We start from the raw sequence: 13,758 nt of genomic DNA on the forward strand, positions 1-13,758 counted from the left end.
GCAAAAACACGATAGGAGTGCAAAGTATAGGACCAGTAAACAAATCACTGAACAAAAACATTCTGCTGGGTGGCAGGTGAAGCAGAATACACAGATCCTCTCGATTATCTGATAAATACTGAAAACATTCTATATAAGAAAATTATATAGATTGCCAGTACACTCACCCCGATTAAGAACCAGGCTACAGTTTACATTAGTGTTTTTTTGTTTTTATTATTTTTCTTTCATTTTTATAAAACATTTTTGTTATTTTTATTTACTTTCTTTTTTAAAATTATTTTTCTATCTACGTGACTTTACCGAAAGAACCAAAGAATATAAGAAAGCAGTAAACATACTTTCAAAACCTAGTTTGCATCAGTTTTGTATTTATACGTGTGCTTGTTTTATGCAAGCCATATATTCCCAACATTACGCCGGATAATTGAGAGCCGACTGTGTTTTGAATATGTAATGTGACGCTACTGCACAGGTTGTACCATACAGCTGTCTGCTGTCTGTTGGGTTGTACCGATTAGCACGGTTGGCTACGTACGGTGCAAAAGAAGTTCAACATACATGCATGAGTGTTGTTCGACACGATGCCCGATGTTTTTGCTCCACGTGCTCAGAGCCTCTTCAGTAATTGAATTTCGTTACTGAAGAAGCTGGGCACATGAAGTCACACGGCCCTTATGGCTGTGCCTGGTGGTGGTGCAGGAGCTGATCACGGCTTGGTACATCGGCTTCCTGGTGCTGGTGTTCTCCTCGTTCCTCGTCTATCTGGCCGAGAAGGACGAGAACCAGAAGGAGTTCGGCACCTACGCCGACGCACTCTGGTGGGGCACGGTGAGATGAGGAACCGATCTGTGTGGAGGTGGCTGCGAAGGCAAATTCAGAGATCCCCCATGAAGCCTTCAACAGGCTGTCGGGGAAAGTTCCGTCAGGGAACACCAATATGAAGGTCGGGACAGAGCACGAGGGGGGTCGGTGAATGGCACCACGCCCGGCCGCATGTCTCCCAAACGCCGACGTTACCAACTGCGCTAGGTACTCATTTTAAGGCTGAGTCGATTTAGGGGAGGCCCAAGACTCCTTCAGATATTTGTGACCAATGTTGGCTGTTGGTCTACATCCTCGTGGTCTGTCGTGGAAGCTTGTCCTCCTGAATCCTACATACGTGTGCCACGTGTGTTTGTAAAGTTAAAGCAGTGGTGGGGAGCCTAAGGTCTGCAGGCTGAGTATACGCCCCACGGCTTCATATCACACGGCCAGCAGCCACATCTCACCCACTACATTAAAACTGCCCACAAATTATATTCATCCATCATTACAAGGATGTTAGCTGCATTAATGAGGTACTAGAGGGGAATATTGTTTATCTGGTAATACGGAGTTTAGAATATTAGTGCACTCGGTCATTTATGTCACCGCAAGGGGCCTGCAGCAGTAACAGATGCGACAAAAGCGGCGTGTTAATACATGTCCTTGCTAAAGGTATTCAAGATACCTATCCGACCCTCCATAATATAAAGATTACCCACCCCTGGACCAAAGGACCTCAATGCGTGTGTGTGTTTGTGGGCGTCACGGTGGTGCGATGTTCACTACGTCGCCTGGTATACAGGAGATCGTGGGTTCGATCCCGACCCTGACGCCTGTATATTTGGAGTTTGCATGTTCTCCCAGTGGTCGTGTGGATTTTTATCTGGGTCCTCCCGTTTTTCCCTCCACATTTAGAAACATGCGTTCAGAGCATTTGGCTGCTTTACATTTCCATATGACAGGCAACTTCGTTGAAATATCATTTGTGGCCAGGTTGCGTCTCTGAAATAGAGCTATTTAGATAGCTCAGTCGGCTTTACCAGTGTAAGATAAAAACAAAAGTTTATAGTTTTTTTCTGATTACATAGCTGTCGGTCACATCTGTGTGTGTGTGTGTGGGCCATGCCTGCGTGCAATGTGAATGGCTCCTGCATAGATCACGCTCACCACCATCGGCTACGGGGACAAGTGCCCGGTGACGTGGGTGGGGCGGCTCATGGCGGCCAGCTTCGCGCTGCTCGGGATATCCTTCTTCGCCCTGCCAGCTGTACGGGGGCCCCAGATGCATGCCGCACGCTGCGCTTGCCAACCATCCACACTGTTGATGAGAATGACAACAACTTGCATTTGTATAGCCACCGCAATGCACGGGTGGCGCTGCCATACTAGTTCAGAGATGTGGACGCGGTGGAAGATAGAGGAAAGTGAGCATCACAGAGCGGAGATGAGAATGTTGAGACGGATGTTGGGAATATTAGTAGTGGAAAGGAGATAGAGTGAAGTGGAACTTTAGCGGGGGGTTACTCATGTTTTTGAAGGTATTCGATATGAGACTTAGATGGTTTGGTAAGTGTTGAGAGGAGGACAAAGATGCAATTAGAAGGTATATGTAGACCTACAGACTCGCACATAGACCCACAAACTCATATAGAGACCCATAGACTCACACAGATCTACAAAGCTACACAGGGATCCATAGACTACACACACATCTGTTGGAATTGCTATGGAGATGCTACCCCGATACAGGAAAGAGGAGTAGAGGGAGCATGCGGGTGAGATGGAAGGATAGTTTGGAACGAGAGGTAATGTCTCAAGAATGTGTCACGTGTTTTACATTTTTCAATTGACTTTCCCACATGTTTACAAACACGTGGCCACTGAGTCTGCTGACCTGCGGTTCGTGGAGAGCAGCTAACTAAATAAGAGTGCACATGAAGATATTGCATTGATTTTCCTTGCAAGCACGGCGAATCCGCAACCCGGATAATTCACCCACGGATAATCTTGAGTGGACTGTACAGTAATCCCGCAGTTAACAGTGACATCGGTTAAGGGTTTTTTCATGTTAACGTTTCGCCTCCCAAAGGACCCCATAGTCTCGACTTAACGTTAACATTCTGAGTAACGGTATGCTTACGCAATGCACGCGGGCAGCAATTTGGGCCAATCCGAGCAGTCGTTAAGTGGGGCTGAGCCGTGCCCTCAGACAATCAGCTACGGCCATTTATGAGCATTTAGACCTCGATTTACTTTGTTTGCATTGCTTTGGCAGTGAAAACATTCTCTTAAATATTATTTTTCAACTTATAAGTGAATTTAGATTCACGGTTATTTCGGTTAGCAGTAGGTTTTCGAGCAACAAATTAAAAACATTAACTGAGGGACTACTGTCTAAGGGTGGCTCTGAGAATTTGCCCACCAATGCGCAATCTAACCATCCCCTATCTCTCTGCCTTTCCCTGGTCCCCTGTTCAAATGTTCATCGATTCCCCATCAACCCCAAGGGAATCCTGGGCTCAGGATTTGCCCTCAAGGTGCAAGAGCAGCATCGGCAGAAACACTTTGAGAAGAGACGCAGCCCGGCTGCAGGGCTCATACAGGTAGGAGGTGCCCATACGGCCAGACAAAGAGAGCGTGCTTGCACATACACAGACGCGGATGCCGTCACGTGGGGGAAAGAGGCGCCGACAGTTGGAAGGACACAACAATGCATCTGTGACAAAAACAAAAAAGAGTTTGATCATTTGGTGGAAAATCAAAGAACTGCATTGGTAGTGGTGTTCGCTCATTTTCCTATGCTGTTCACGCATCTGGAACTCTCTTACCTCAGTCGCCTGTGCTGTTGTCCTTGCCCTGCTCAAATTCAGGCTCTCGGCTTTATTACTTCAGCTTAAGGCTAACTGTGTCTATAAATATAAAGATGCTCACTGTTTCTATGCAACGTCTTGTTATGCAGTCGCGTTTCAATGCTATATAAATGCAAAATATGATTGCAAGTACAAAAAATAATCATTAAAAAACCTCGCCACTATTACAATTGACAATGTTTGTAATAAAAATGATTATAGGAGGCTACTGTTTCAGTTAACTATCTTTTCAGAGTGAAGGCCGCTAAAAAAGGATTATTGCCCACAACGCGAGCATGCTCTGTTATAAAGCAGTGCTTATGACTGCGGTGCATTTATTTGGATCTGTGGATACATTTTTAAAGATAAAAAGTGTAGATTAATGGAATGTAAAAAAAATACATTGGTCAGTGCATGAAAGTTTTGGACGCTTTAGGCCTGTGTTCAACAACTATGTAAACAAAAATGGCCGCCGAGATATTGCCCGCCAAGACAAATGGACTCGCAGAAACAAAGAGAGATACAGATTAGTGAGATGAAAGAAAAATAGGCTAGGAGATAAATTTAGATGAAGGTTACTAAACGTTAGTGATCGTATATACAGACGTTGTGATGGCGTTTGGCATTATAATGACTCTACGTAACCACTCTTTTGCACCTCTTACATATGCTGTCACGTGGCTCACTGGTAAATATAGTTGAGGAACCATGCTTTCGGCAATGAGCAAGGATGGACATAACATGGGAATTGAGGGTGAGAGCTGTATGAAGAAACTTGAGCCAGCAGACGGCTATTGAGCCTGTGATCTCATCATGTGGCTATTCCTTTGCTCTCCCAGGCAGCGTGGCGCCTCCACTCGACGGACGCCAGCCGCCCCCACCTCATCGCCACCTGGAGGTTCTACTACGACTGCATCCCGTCGCTCAGGTATGCAGAGACCTCACTCAATGGACATCGTCGCCACCGCACGATGGCATTTAGCCAGCAGTGACAATCACCATCATCAACCGACACCAGCATCACTATCATCACAACAAATCAACAGGTCCTGCAGTATCATCCCCAGGAATACCATGATCACCACCATCATCAAAGCTGTTAAAATCATAAATACAACCACTATCTTCATTCATTAATTGTTTGCATGTTCTACCCGTAATCGCCTGCATTTTTATCCGGGTCCCTCCACATTTAGAGACATGCGTTTAGAGTAATTGGCTACGATAGGTTTTCACATGATAAGCCACTTCGTTCAGCTATCATTTGTGATAACCAGGTAGCTTCGGAAAAATAGCTATATAGCGACAGTGGGCCTTATCTGGTAAAATAAAAAGTTTATACCAGTGTAGACACCAGTGTTCTGATCACGTTGTTTCATCTCCACTTTAGCCTCCCCAGTTACCGCTTTCTAATTGCTAATCTGTTCAAGATTAGCAATTAGAAGTTCTGAATTTGGTTATTATTTATATACCGTATGTGCTGGATCTATCTGACCCTTTGTGCCACTGGTGGCCGATTTATATTTACCACAATGTTAAAGAGGAATCAATTCTTGAATTGCAACACGTGATACAGTCACCAGGGAGAAATCGTGGATCCTCTGATAAACATCGATGGCGTTTAGCCTGTGAAGTACAACGTGAGAGAAAACTAAAAAATTAATCCTGTGGAACCTGGAGCAAGCAAGGAGATGCTCTTCCTGCCTCAAATGTTTCCAGCGATTGCCACCTGGCCTCGTTTTCCCAGGAACATCCTCTTTTTCGTAGGCCGTCATGGGAAATGTTTAAGTCTTCCGGGACATTAAAATTCCCTACCTTGGTTGGTTGCATAACAATACACCACACTCAAGACAACGCATTTACGTGCAGTACTCCTTTATCTGGTACGGTGAGATGATCTATCATGCTTCTCGGTTTGTTGTGCTTCAGAGCTGGCAACTCTTATTGTTTTCAAATGTAGCCCACTGAGGCTAATGGTGACATGAACATGCCCTTCGCCCTCTGACATTTGACCCCACTTGTGCCCCCGCTCCCACACAGCAAGCTCCACAGGTTCTTTCGCTCGCACGCAGGTCGTCGATATAGGTAGAGCCGTTGCCCTGCTGTGCGGTGCTCGTTTCTTTGTTGCGTTGACGCGATTGAGCATGGTGTGGTTGTGTACTATGCGCCATCCATTTTGTGTCGTCCATTGTGGAACCACGGTCATGCCAAGCAGTTATTCCCCTTGCCTGACAGAGAAAGAGTACTAATGCCTAAATACAACCGTCAATGAAAAGTTTTCAAGAATTTCAATGTCCGACAGTCTTTAATCAAGGTTAGAACCGGGTGAGATTCAGACATCTGGTTTGCCACATTCAAACTAATCCATGCACGAAAGTACACAAACTCATTTCGCCTTGCTGTGGAGCACTATGGTTAAATAAATAGAAGAATAAGTACGTTTTGTGTCTCCACATACAAAAAACTACTTTTAGTCCATCAGGCAAATGGTTTTCGAGACTAATATTATAAAATCGCATTTGTTTAAGAAATAAAAGTCTGCCGCTTGATAATATTGGTCTGGAGAGCTTTTAGGCTGGTAGACTAAAAATTTTTTCATTTATATTATGTGGAGACACTGAATCGAGCTTAGCTTATATGTGCATGAGTGTGGTTGACCGAACCAGGCTTAAGAGTCTACTGTACTTAATTCTTGTTTTCTCTCTCAAAACAATAATTATAATGAGTGTGCGTTCACTTTACCTCAGCTTCGCGTTTCACCAGGGACTTCTCAAATGCCATTTCCTCCTCAAAGCAATTCCGCAGACCACTGATCCACATTCTCCAATGTTTCTTCCTTCAAATTAAAATGAGGTCGTCTCTGGTAAAGAGGAAGAAAAAACCTGCGCCGTGGAGAGGGTGTGATGGATGGATTTTGAGAAACCCCCGTTCGACGTTCTACTGTATGGGGAGGCACCTCTTTTTGAGCTGCCTGTTCCAAGTGATGTGCACGGGTGGCCACGTCGAATCATTTTAACGCAACGGCCGTGACTTCTTCAGAGGCTCCTTCCTGCAGCAGATGCAGTGGTGGTGCTAGCCTCACGGTGGCCCTACGCATAACTTAATTTGGGGGGGGGGGGTGCGGGGAATCCCCCCCTTAATTTTGTTTTAATCCTCGTGTGATGTCAAGACAGGGGTATATACAAGAGACAAAGATGCGGTGAGATGAGAGAGCTGTAGAGAAAACTCGCCGTCTCACCGGATCAATGATGACTGTCCCAGAAGGAGGTTAGCTATTCCAATCCCATCGTCCCCACGTGACTCGGCAGAGCGATACGGTCAGCGGCAGTCGAGGCCACAGGAGCCAGCCATCGCTTGGTGCCTCTCCGTACGTGCCGCCTTCTTCCGAGCAGCTGCTGTCGCAGGTCGAGTCGAGAGATGCGAGAAGGGCGGTGCAGACAAGGGAGAATTGGGCGATTGATCGTCTTGTTATGCTTAATTAGATTGCTGTTTTATCAGAATTTTTATTTTAAGTTATATTTTATGCACTCCTATTTTTGGAGTAATCCAGGGCCCCTTGAGTGGACGTGTATGGAGGTTTACTTACTCAGCGGTAGACACTCACCAGATTGTCTGTGTGTCGTGCACTCTCACCAGATACAGCACGGCACACAGACACTCACCAGATACAGCACGACACACAGTCACTCACCAGATACAGCACGACACACAGACACTCACCAGATACAGCACGACACACAGACACTCACCAGATAGAACACGACACACAGACACTCACCAGTTAGAACACTACACACACTCACCAGATAGTGCACGACACACAGACACTCACCAGATAGAACACTACACACAGACACTCAACAGATAGTGCACGACACACAGACACTCACCAGATACAGCACGACACACAGACACTCACCAGATAGTGCACGACACACAGACACTCACCAGTTAGAACACGACACACACTCACCAGATAGAACACGACACACAGACACTCACCAGATAGTGCACGACACACAGACACTCACCAGATACAGCACGACACACAGACACTCACCAGATAGTGCACGACACACAGACACTCACCAGTTAGAACACGACACACACTCACCAGATAGAACACGACACACAGACACTCACCAGATAGAACACGACACACAGACACTCACCAGATAGAACACGACACACAGACACTCACCAGTTAGTGCACGACACACACACACTCACCAGATAGAACACTACACACAGACACTCACCAGATAGAATACGACACACAGACACTCACCAGTTAGAACACGACACACAGACACTCACCAGATAGAACACGACACACAGACACTCACCAGATAGAACACGACACACAGACACTCACCAGTTAGTGCACGACACACACACACTCACCAGATAGAACACTACACACAGACACTCACCAGATAAAACACGAAACACAGACACTCACCAGATAGTGCACGACACACAGACACTCACCAGATAGAACACTACACACAGACACTCACCAAATACAGCACGACACACAGACACTCACCAGATAGAACACGAAACACAGACACTCACCAGATAGTGCACGACACACAGACACTCACCAGTTAGAACACGACACACAGACACTCACCAGATAGTGCACGACACACAGACACTAACCAGATAGTGCACGACACAGAGACACTCAGCAGATAGTGCATGACACACAGACACTCACCAGATAGAACACTACACACAGACACTCACCAAATAGAACACGAAACACAGACACTCACCAGATAGTGCACGACACTCAGACACTCACCAGATAGAACACGACACACAGACACTCACCAGATAGTGCACGACACACAGACACTCACCAGATAGAACACGACACACAGACACTCACCAGATAGAACACGAAACACAGACAATCACCAGATAGAACATGACACACAGACACTCACCAGATAGAACATGACACACAGACACTCACCAGATAGAACATGACACACAGACACTCACCAGATAGAACACGACACACAGACACTCACCAGATAGAACACGAAACACAGACACTCACCAGATAGAACATGACACACAGACACTCACCAGATAGAACATGACACACAGACACTCACCAGATAGAACATGACACACAGACACTCACCAGATAGAACATGACACACAGACACTCACCAGATACAGCACGACACACAGACACTCACCAAATACAGCACGACACACAGACACTCACCAGATAGTGCACGACACACAGACACTCACCAGTTAGTGCACGACAGACAGACACTCACCAGATAGAACACGACACACAGACACTCACCAGTTAGTGCACGACACACAGACACTCACCAGATAGTGCACGACACACACACACTCACCAGATAGAACACTACACACAGACACTCACCAGATAGAACACTACACACAGACACTCACCAGTTAGTGCACGACACACAGACACTCACCAGATAGTGCACGACACACACACACTCACCAGATAGAACACTACACACAGACACTCACCAGATAGTGCACGACACACAGACACTCACCAGATAGTGCATGACACACAGACACTCACCAGATAGAACACTACACACACTCACCAGATAGAGCATGACACACAGATGTCACCACGTCTCTGTCTCCAGGTCTGTGTCCGCGTCTGTGTCCACGTCTCTGTCTCCACGTCTCTGTCTTCAAGTCTCTGTCTCCACGTCTCTGTCTTCACGTCTCTATCTCTATGTCTCTGTCTTCACGTCTCTGTCTTCACGTCTCTGTCTCTGTCACCTAGTCTCTGTCTCCGCGTCTGTCTCCACGTCTCTGTCTCCACGTCTCTGTCTCCGCGTCTCTGTCTCCACGTTTCTATCTATCTCCACGTCTCTGTCTCTATGTCTCTGTCTCCACGTCTCTGTCTTCAAGTCTCTGTCTCCACGTCTGTCTCCACGTCTCTGTCTTCACGTCTCTGTCTTCAAATCTCTGTCTCCGCGTCTCTGTCTCTGTCTCCCCGTCTCTGTCTCCACGTCTCTGTGTCTGCGTCTCTGTCTCCACGTCTCTGTCTCTATGTCTCTGTCTCCAAGTCTCTGTCTTCACGTCTCTGTCTCTATGTCTCTGTCTCTAAGTCTCTGTCTTCACGTCTCTGTCTCTATGTCTCTGTCTCCAAGTCTCTGTCTTCACGTCTCTGTCGACACGTCTCTGTGTCCACGTCTCTGTTTCCAAGTCTCTGTCTCCACGCCTGTCTTCACGTCTCTGCCTCCGCGTCTCTGTGTCCACCTCTATGTCCACGTTTCTGTCACCACGTCTCTGTCTCCACGTCTCTATCTCTATGTCTCTGTCTTCACGTCTCTGTCACCACGTCTCTGTCTCCACGTCTCTGTCTCCACGTCTCTGTCTCCACGTCTGTTTCCACGTTTCTGTCACCACGTCTCTGTCTCCACGTCTCTGTCTCCACGTCTCTGTGTCCACGTTTCTGTCACCACGTCTTTGTCTCCACGTCTCTGTCTCTATGTCTCTGTCTTCACGTCTCTGTCTCCATGTCTGTTTCCACGTCTCTGTCTCCACGTGTCTGTGTCCACGTCTCTGTCTCTACGTCTCTGTCTCCACGTCTCCGTCTCCACGTCTCTGTCTCTATGTCTATGTCTCCACGTCTCTGTGTCCACGTCTCTGTCTTCACGTCTCTGTCTCCGCGTCTCTGTGTCCATGTCTCTGTCTCCGCGTCTCTGTCTTCAAGTCTCTATCTCCGCGTCTCTGTCTCCACGTCTCTGTCTCCACGTATCTGTCTCCACGTCTCTGTCTCCACGTCTGTCTTCACGTCTCTGTCCACACGTCTCTGTCTCCATGTCTGTCTTCATGTCTCTGTCTCCACGTCTCTGTCTTCAAGTCTCTATCTTCACGTCTCTGTCTTCAAGTCTCTATCTTCACGTATCTGTCTCCGCGTCTCTGTCTTCAAGTATCTGTCTCCACGTCTCTGTCTCCACGTCTCTGTCTCCACATCTGTCTCCACGTCTCTGTCTCCACGTCTGTCTTCACGTCTCTGTCTTCACGTATCTGTCTCCGCTTCTCTGTGTCCACGTCTCTGTCTCCCCGTCTGTCTCCACGTCTCCGTCTCCGCGTCTCTGTGTCCACGTCTCTGTCTCCCCGTCTCTGTCTCCACGTCTCTGTCTCTATGTCTCTGTCACCTCGTCTCTGTCACCTCCTCTCTCTCACCACGTCTCTGTCTCCACGTCTCTGTCTCCGCGTCTCTGTCTCCGCGACTCTGTCTTCTCATCTCTGTCTCCACGTCTCTGTCTCCGCGTCTCTGTCTCCGCATCTCTGTCTCCAAGTCTCTGTCTCCACGTCTCTGTGTCCACGTCTCTGTCTCCGTGTCTCTGTCTCCACGTCTCTGTCTCCGTGTCTCTGTCTCCACGTCTCTGTCTCCGTGTCTCTGTCTCCACGTCTCTGTCACCTCGTCTCTGTGTCCACGTCTCCGTCTTCGTGTCTCTGTCTTCGTGTCTCTGTCTTCACGTCTCTGTCACCACGTCTCTGTCTCCACGTCTCTGTGTCCACGTCTCTGTATCCACGTCTCTGTCTCCACGTGGCTGTCTCTATGTCTCTGTCTCTATGTCTCTGTCTCTATGTCTCTGTCTCCACGTCTCTGTCTCTATGTCTCTGTCACCTCGTCTCTGTGTCCACCTCTGTCTCCACGTCTCTGTCTTCAAGTATCTGTCTCCACGTCTCTGTCTTCAAGTCTCTGTCTCCGCGTCTCTGTCTCTGTCTCCGCATCTCTGTCTCCAGGTCTCTGTGTCTGCGTCTCTGTCTCCACGTCTCTGTCCCTATGTATCTGTCTCCAAGTCTCTGTCTTCACGTCTCTGTCTCTATCTCTCTGCCTCCAAGTCTCTGTCTTCACGTCTCTGTCTCCGCGTCTCTGTCTCTGCGTTTCTGTGTCCGCGTCTCTGTGTCCACGTTTCTGTCACCACGTCTCTGTCTCCACGTCTCTGTCTCCACGTCTCTGTGTCCACGTTTCTGTCACCACGTCTTTGTCTCCACGTCTCTGTCTCTATGTCTCTGTCTTCACGTCTCTGTCTCCACGTCTGTTTCCACGTCTCTGTCTCCACGTGTCTGTGTCCAGGTCTCTGTCTCCGCGTCTCTGTCTCTATGTCTCTGTCTCCACGTCTCTGTCTCCACGTCTCCGTCTCCACGTCTCTGTCTCTATGTCTCTGTCTCCACGTCTCTGTGTCCACGTCTCTGTGTCCACGTCTCTGTCTTCACGTCTCTGTCTCCGCGTCTCTGTGTCCATGTCTCTTTCTCCGCGTCTCTGTTTTCAAGTCTCTATCTCCGCGTCTCTGTCTCCACGTCTCTGTCTCCACGTCTCTGCGTCCACGTTTCTGTCACCACGTCTTTGTCTCCACGTCTCTGTCTCTATGTCTCTGTCTTCACGTCTCTGTCTCCACGTCTGTTTCCACGTCTCTGTCTCCACGTGTCTGTGTCCAGGTTTTTGTCTCCGCGTCTCTGTCTCTATGTCTCTGTCTCCACGTCTGTCTCCACGTCTCTGTCTCCACGTCTCTGTGTCCACGTTTCTGTCACCACGTCTTTGTCTCTACGTCTCTGTCTCTATGTCTCTGTCTTCACGTCTCTGTCTCCATGACTGTTTCCACGTCTCTGTCTCCACGTGTCTGTGTCCAGCTCTCTGTCTACGCGTCTCTGTCTCCACGTCTCTGTCTCTACGTCTCTGTCTCCACGTCTCTGTCTCTATGTCTATGTCTCCACGTCTCTGTGTCCACGTCTCTGTCTTCACGTCTCTGTCTCCGCGTCTCTGTGTCCATGTCTCTGTCTCCGCGTCTCTGTCTTCAAGTCTCTATCTCCACGTCTCTGTCTCCACGTCTCTGTCTCCACGTATCTGTCTCCACGTCTCTGTCTCCACGTCTATCTTCACGTCTCTGTCCACACGTCTCTGTCTCCATGTCTGTCTTCATGTCTCTGTCTCCACGTCTCTGTCTTCACGTATCTGTCTCCGCGTCTCTGTCTTCAAGTATGTCTCCACGTCTCTGTCTCCACGTCTCTGTCACCACGTCTCTGTCTCCACGTCTCTGTCTTCAAATCTCTGTCTCCGCGTCTCTGTCTCTGTCTCCGCGTCTCTGTCTCCACGTCTCTGTGTCTGCGTCTCTGTCTCCACGTCTCTGTCTCTATGTCTCTGTCTCTAAGTCTCTGTCTTCACGTCTCTGTCTCTTTGTCTCTGTCTCCAAGTCTCTGTCTTCACGTCTCTGTCGACACGTCTCTGTGTCCACGTCTCTGTTTCCAAGTCTCTGTCTCCACGCCTGTCTTCACGTCTCTGCCTCCGCGTCTCTGTGTCCACCTCTATGTCCACGTTTCTGTCACCACGTCTCTGTCTCCACGTCTCTATCTCTATGTCTCTGTCTTCACGTCTCTGTCACCACGTCTCTGTCTCCACGTCTCTGTCTCCACGTCTCTGTCTCCACGTCTGTTTCCACGTTTCTGTCACCACGTCTCTGTCTCCACGTCTCTGTCTCCACGTCTCTGTGTCCACGTTTCTGTCACCACGTCTTTGTCTCCACGTCTCTGTCTCTATGTCTCTGTCTTCACGTCTCTGTCTCCATGTCTGTTTCCACGTCTCTGTCTCCACGTGTCTGTGTCCACGTCTCTGTCTCTACGTCTCTGTCTCCACGTCTCCGTCTCCACGTCTCTGTCTCTATGTCTATGTCTCCACATCTCTGTGTCCACGTCTCTGTCTTCACGTCTCTGTCTCCGCGTCTCTGTGTCCATGTCTCTGTCTCCGCGTCTCTGTCTTCAAGTCTCTATCTCCGCGTCTCTGTCTCCACGTCTCTGTCTCCACGTATCTGTCTCCACGTCTCTGTCTCCACGTCTGTCTTCACGTCTCTGTCCACACGTCTCTGTCTCCATGTCTGTCTTCATGTCTCTGTCTCCACGTCTCTGTCTTCAAGTCTCTATCTTCACGTCTCTGTCTTCAAGTCTCTATGTTCACGTATCTGTCTCCGCGTCTCTGTCTTCAAGTATCTGTCTCCACGTCTCTGTCTCCACGTCTCTGTCTCCACATCTGTCTCCAAGTCTCTGTCTCCACGTCTGTCTTCACGTC

General features: G+C 48.4%; 1 protein-coding gene across 2 annotated transcripts in view; it reads left to right on the forward strand.

The window, feature by feature from the left end:
• The window catches only part of LOC103091813 (potassium voltage-gated channel subfamily KQT member 4), a 177,191-nt gene that overhangs the window by 79,014 nt on the left and 84,419 nt on the right, over positions 1 to 13,758 (forward strand). For both annotated transcript variants that reach the window (XM_076069022.1, XM_076069021.1), the window contains exons 5-8: positions 703 to 831; positions 1,964 to 2,074; positions 3,315 to 3,410; positions 4,496 to 4,584. In XM_076069022.1, the coding sequence (XP_075925137.1) occupies positions 703 to 831; positions 1,964 to 2,074; positions 3,315 to 3,410; positions 4,496 to 4,584 (425 nt within the window). The remainder of the gene's footprint in view (positions 1 to 702; positions 832 to 1,963; positions 2,075 to 3,314; positions 3,411 to 4,495; positions 4,585 to 13,758) is intronic.

Source organism: Petromyzon marinus, chromosome 23 (assembly GCF_048934315.1).
Source record: "Petromyzon marinus isolate PM22_M1 ecotype Great Lakes invasive population chromosome 23, UKy_Petmar_22M1.pri1.0, whole genome shotgun sequence".
NCBI classification, from domain to species: Eukaryota; Metazoa; Chordata; class Hyperoartia; order Petromyzontiformes; family Petromyzontidae; genus Petromyzon; species Petromyzon marinus.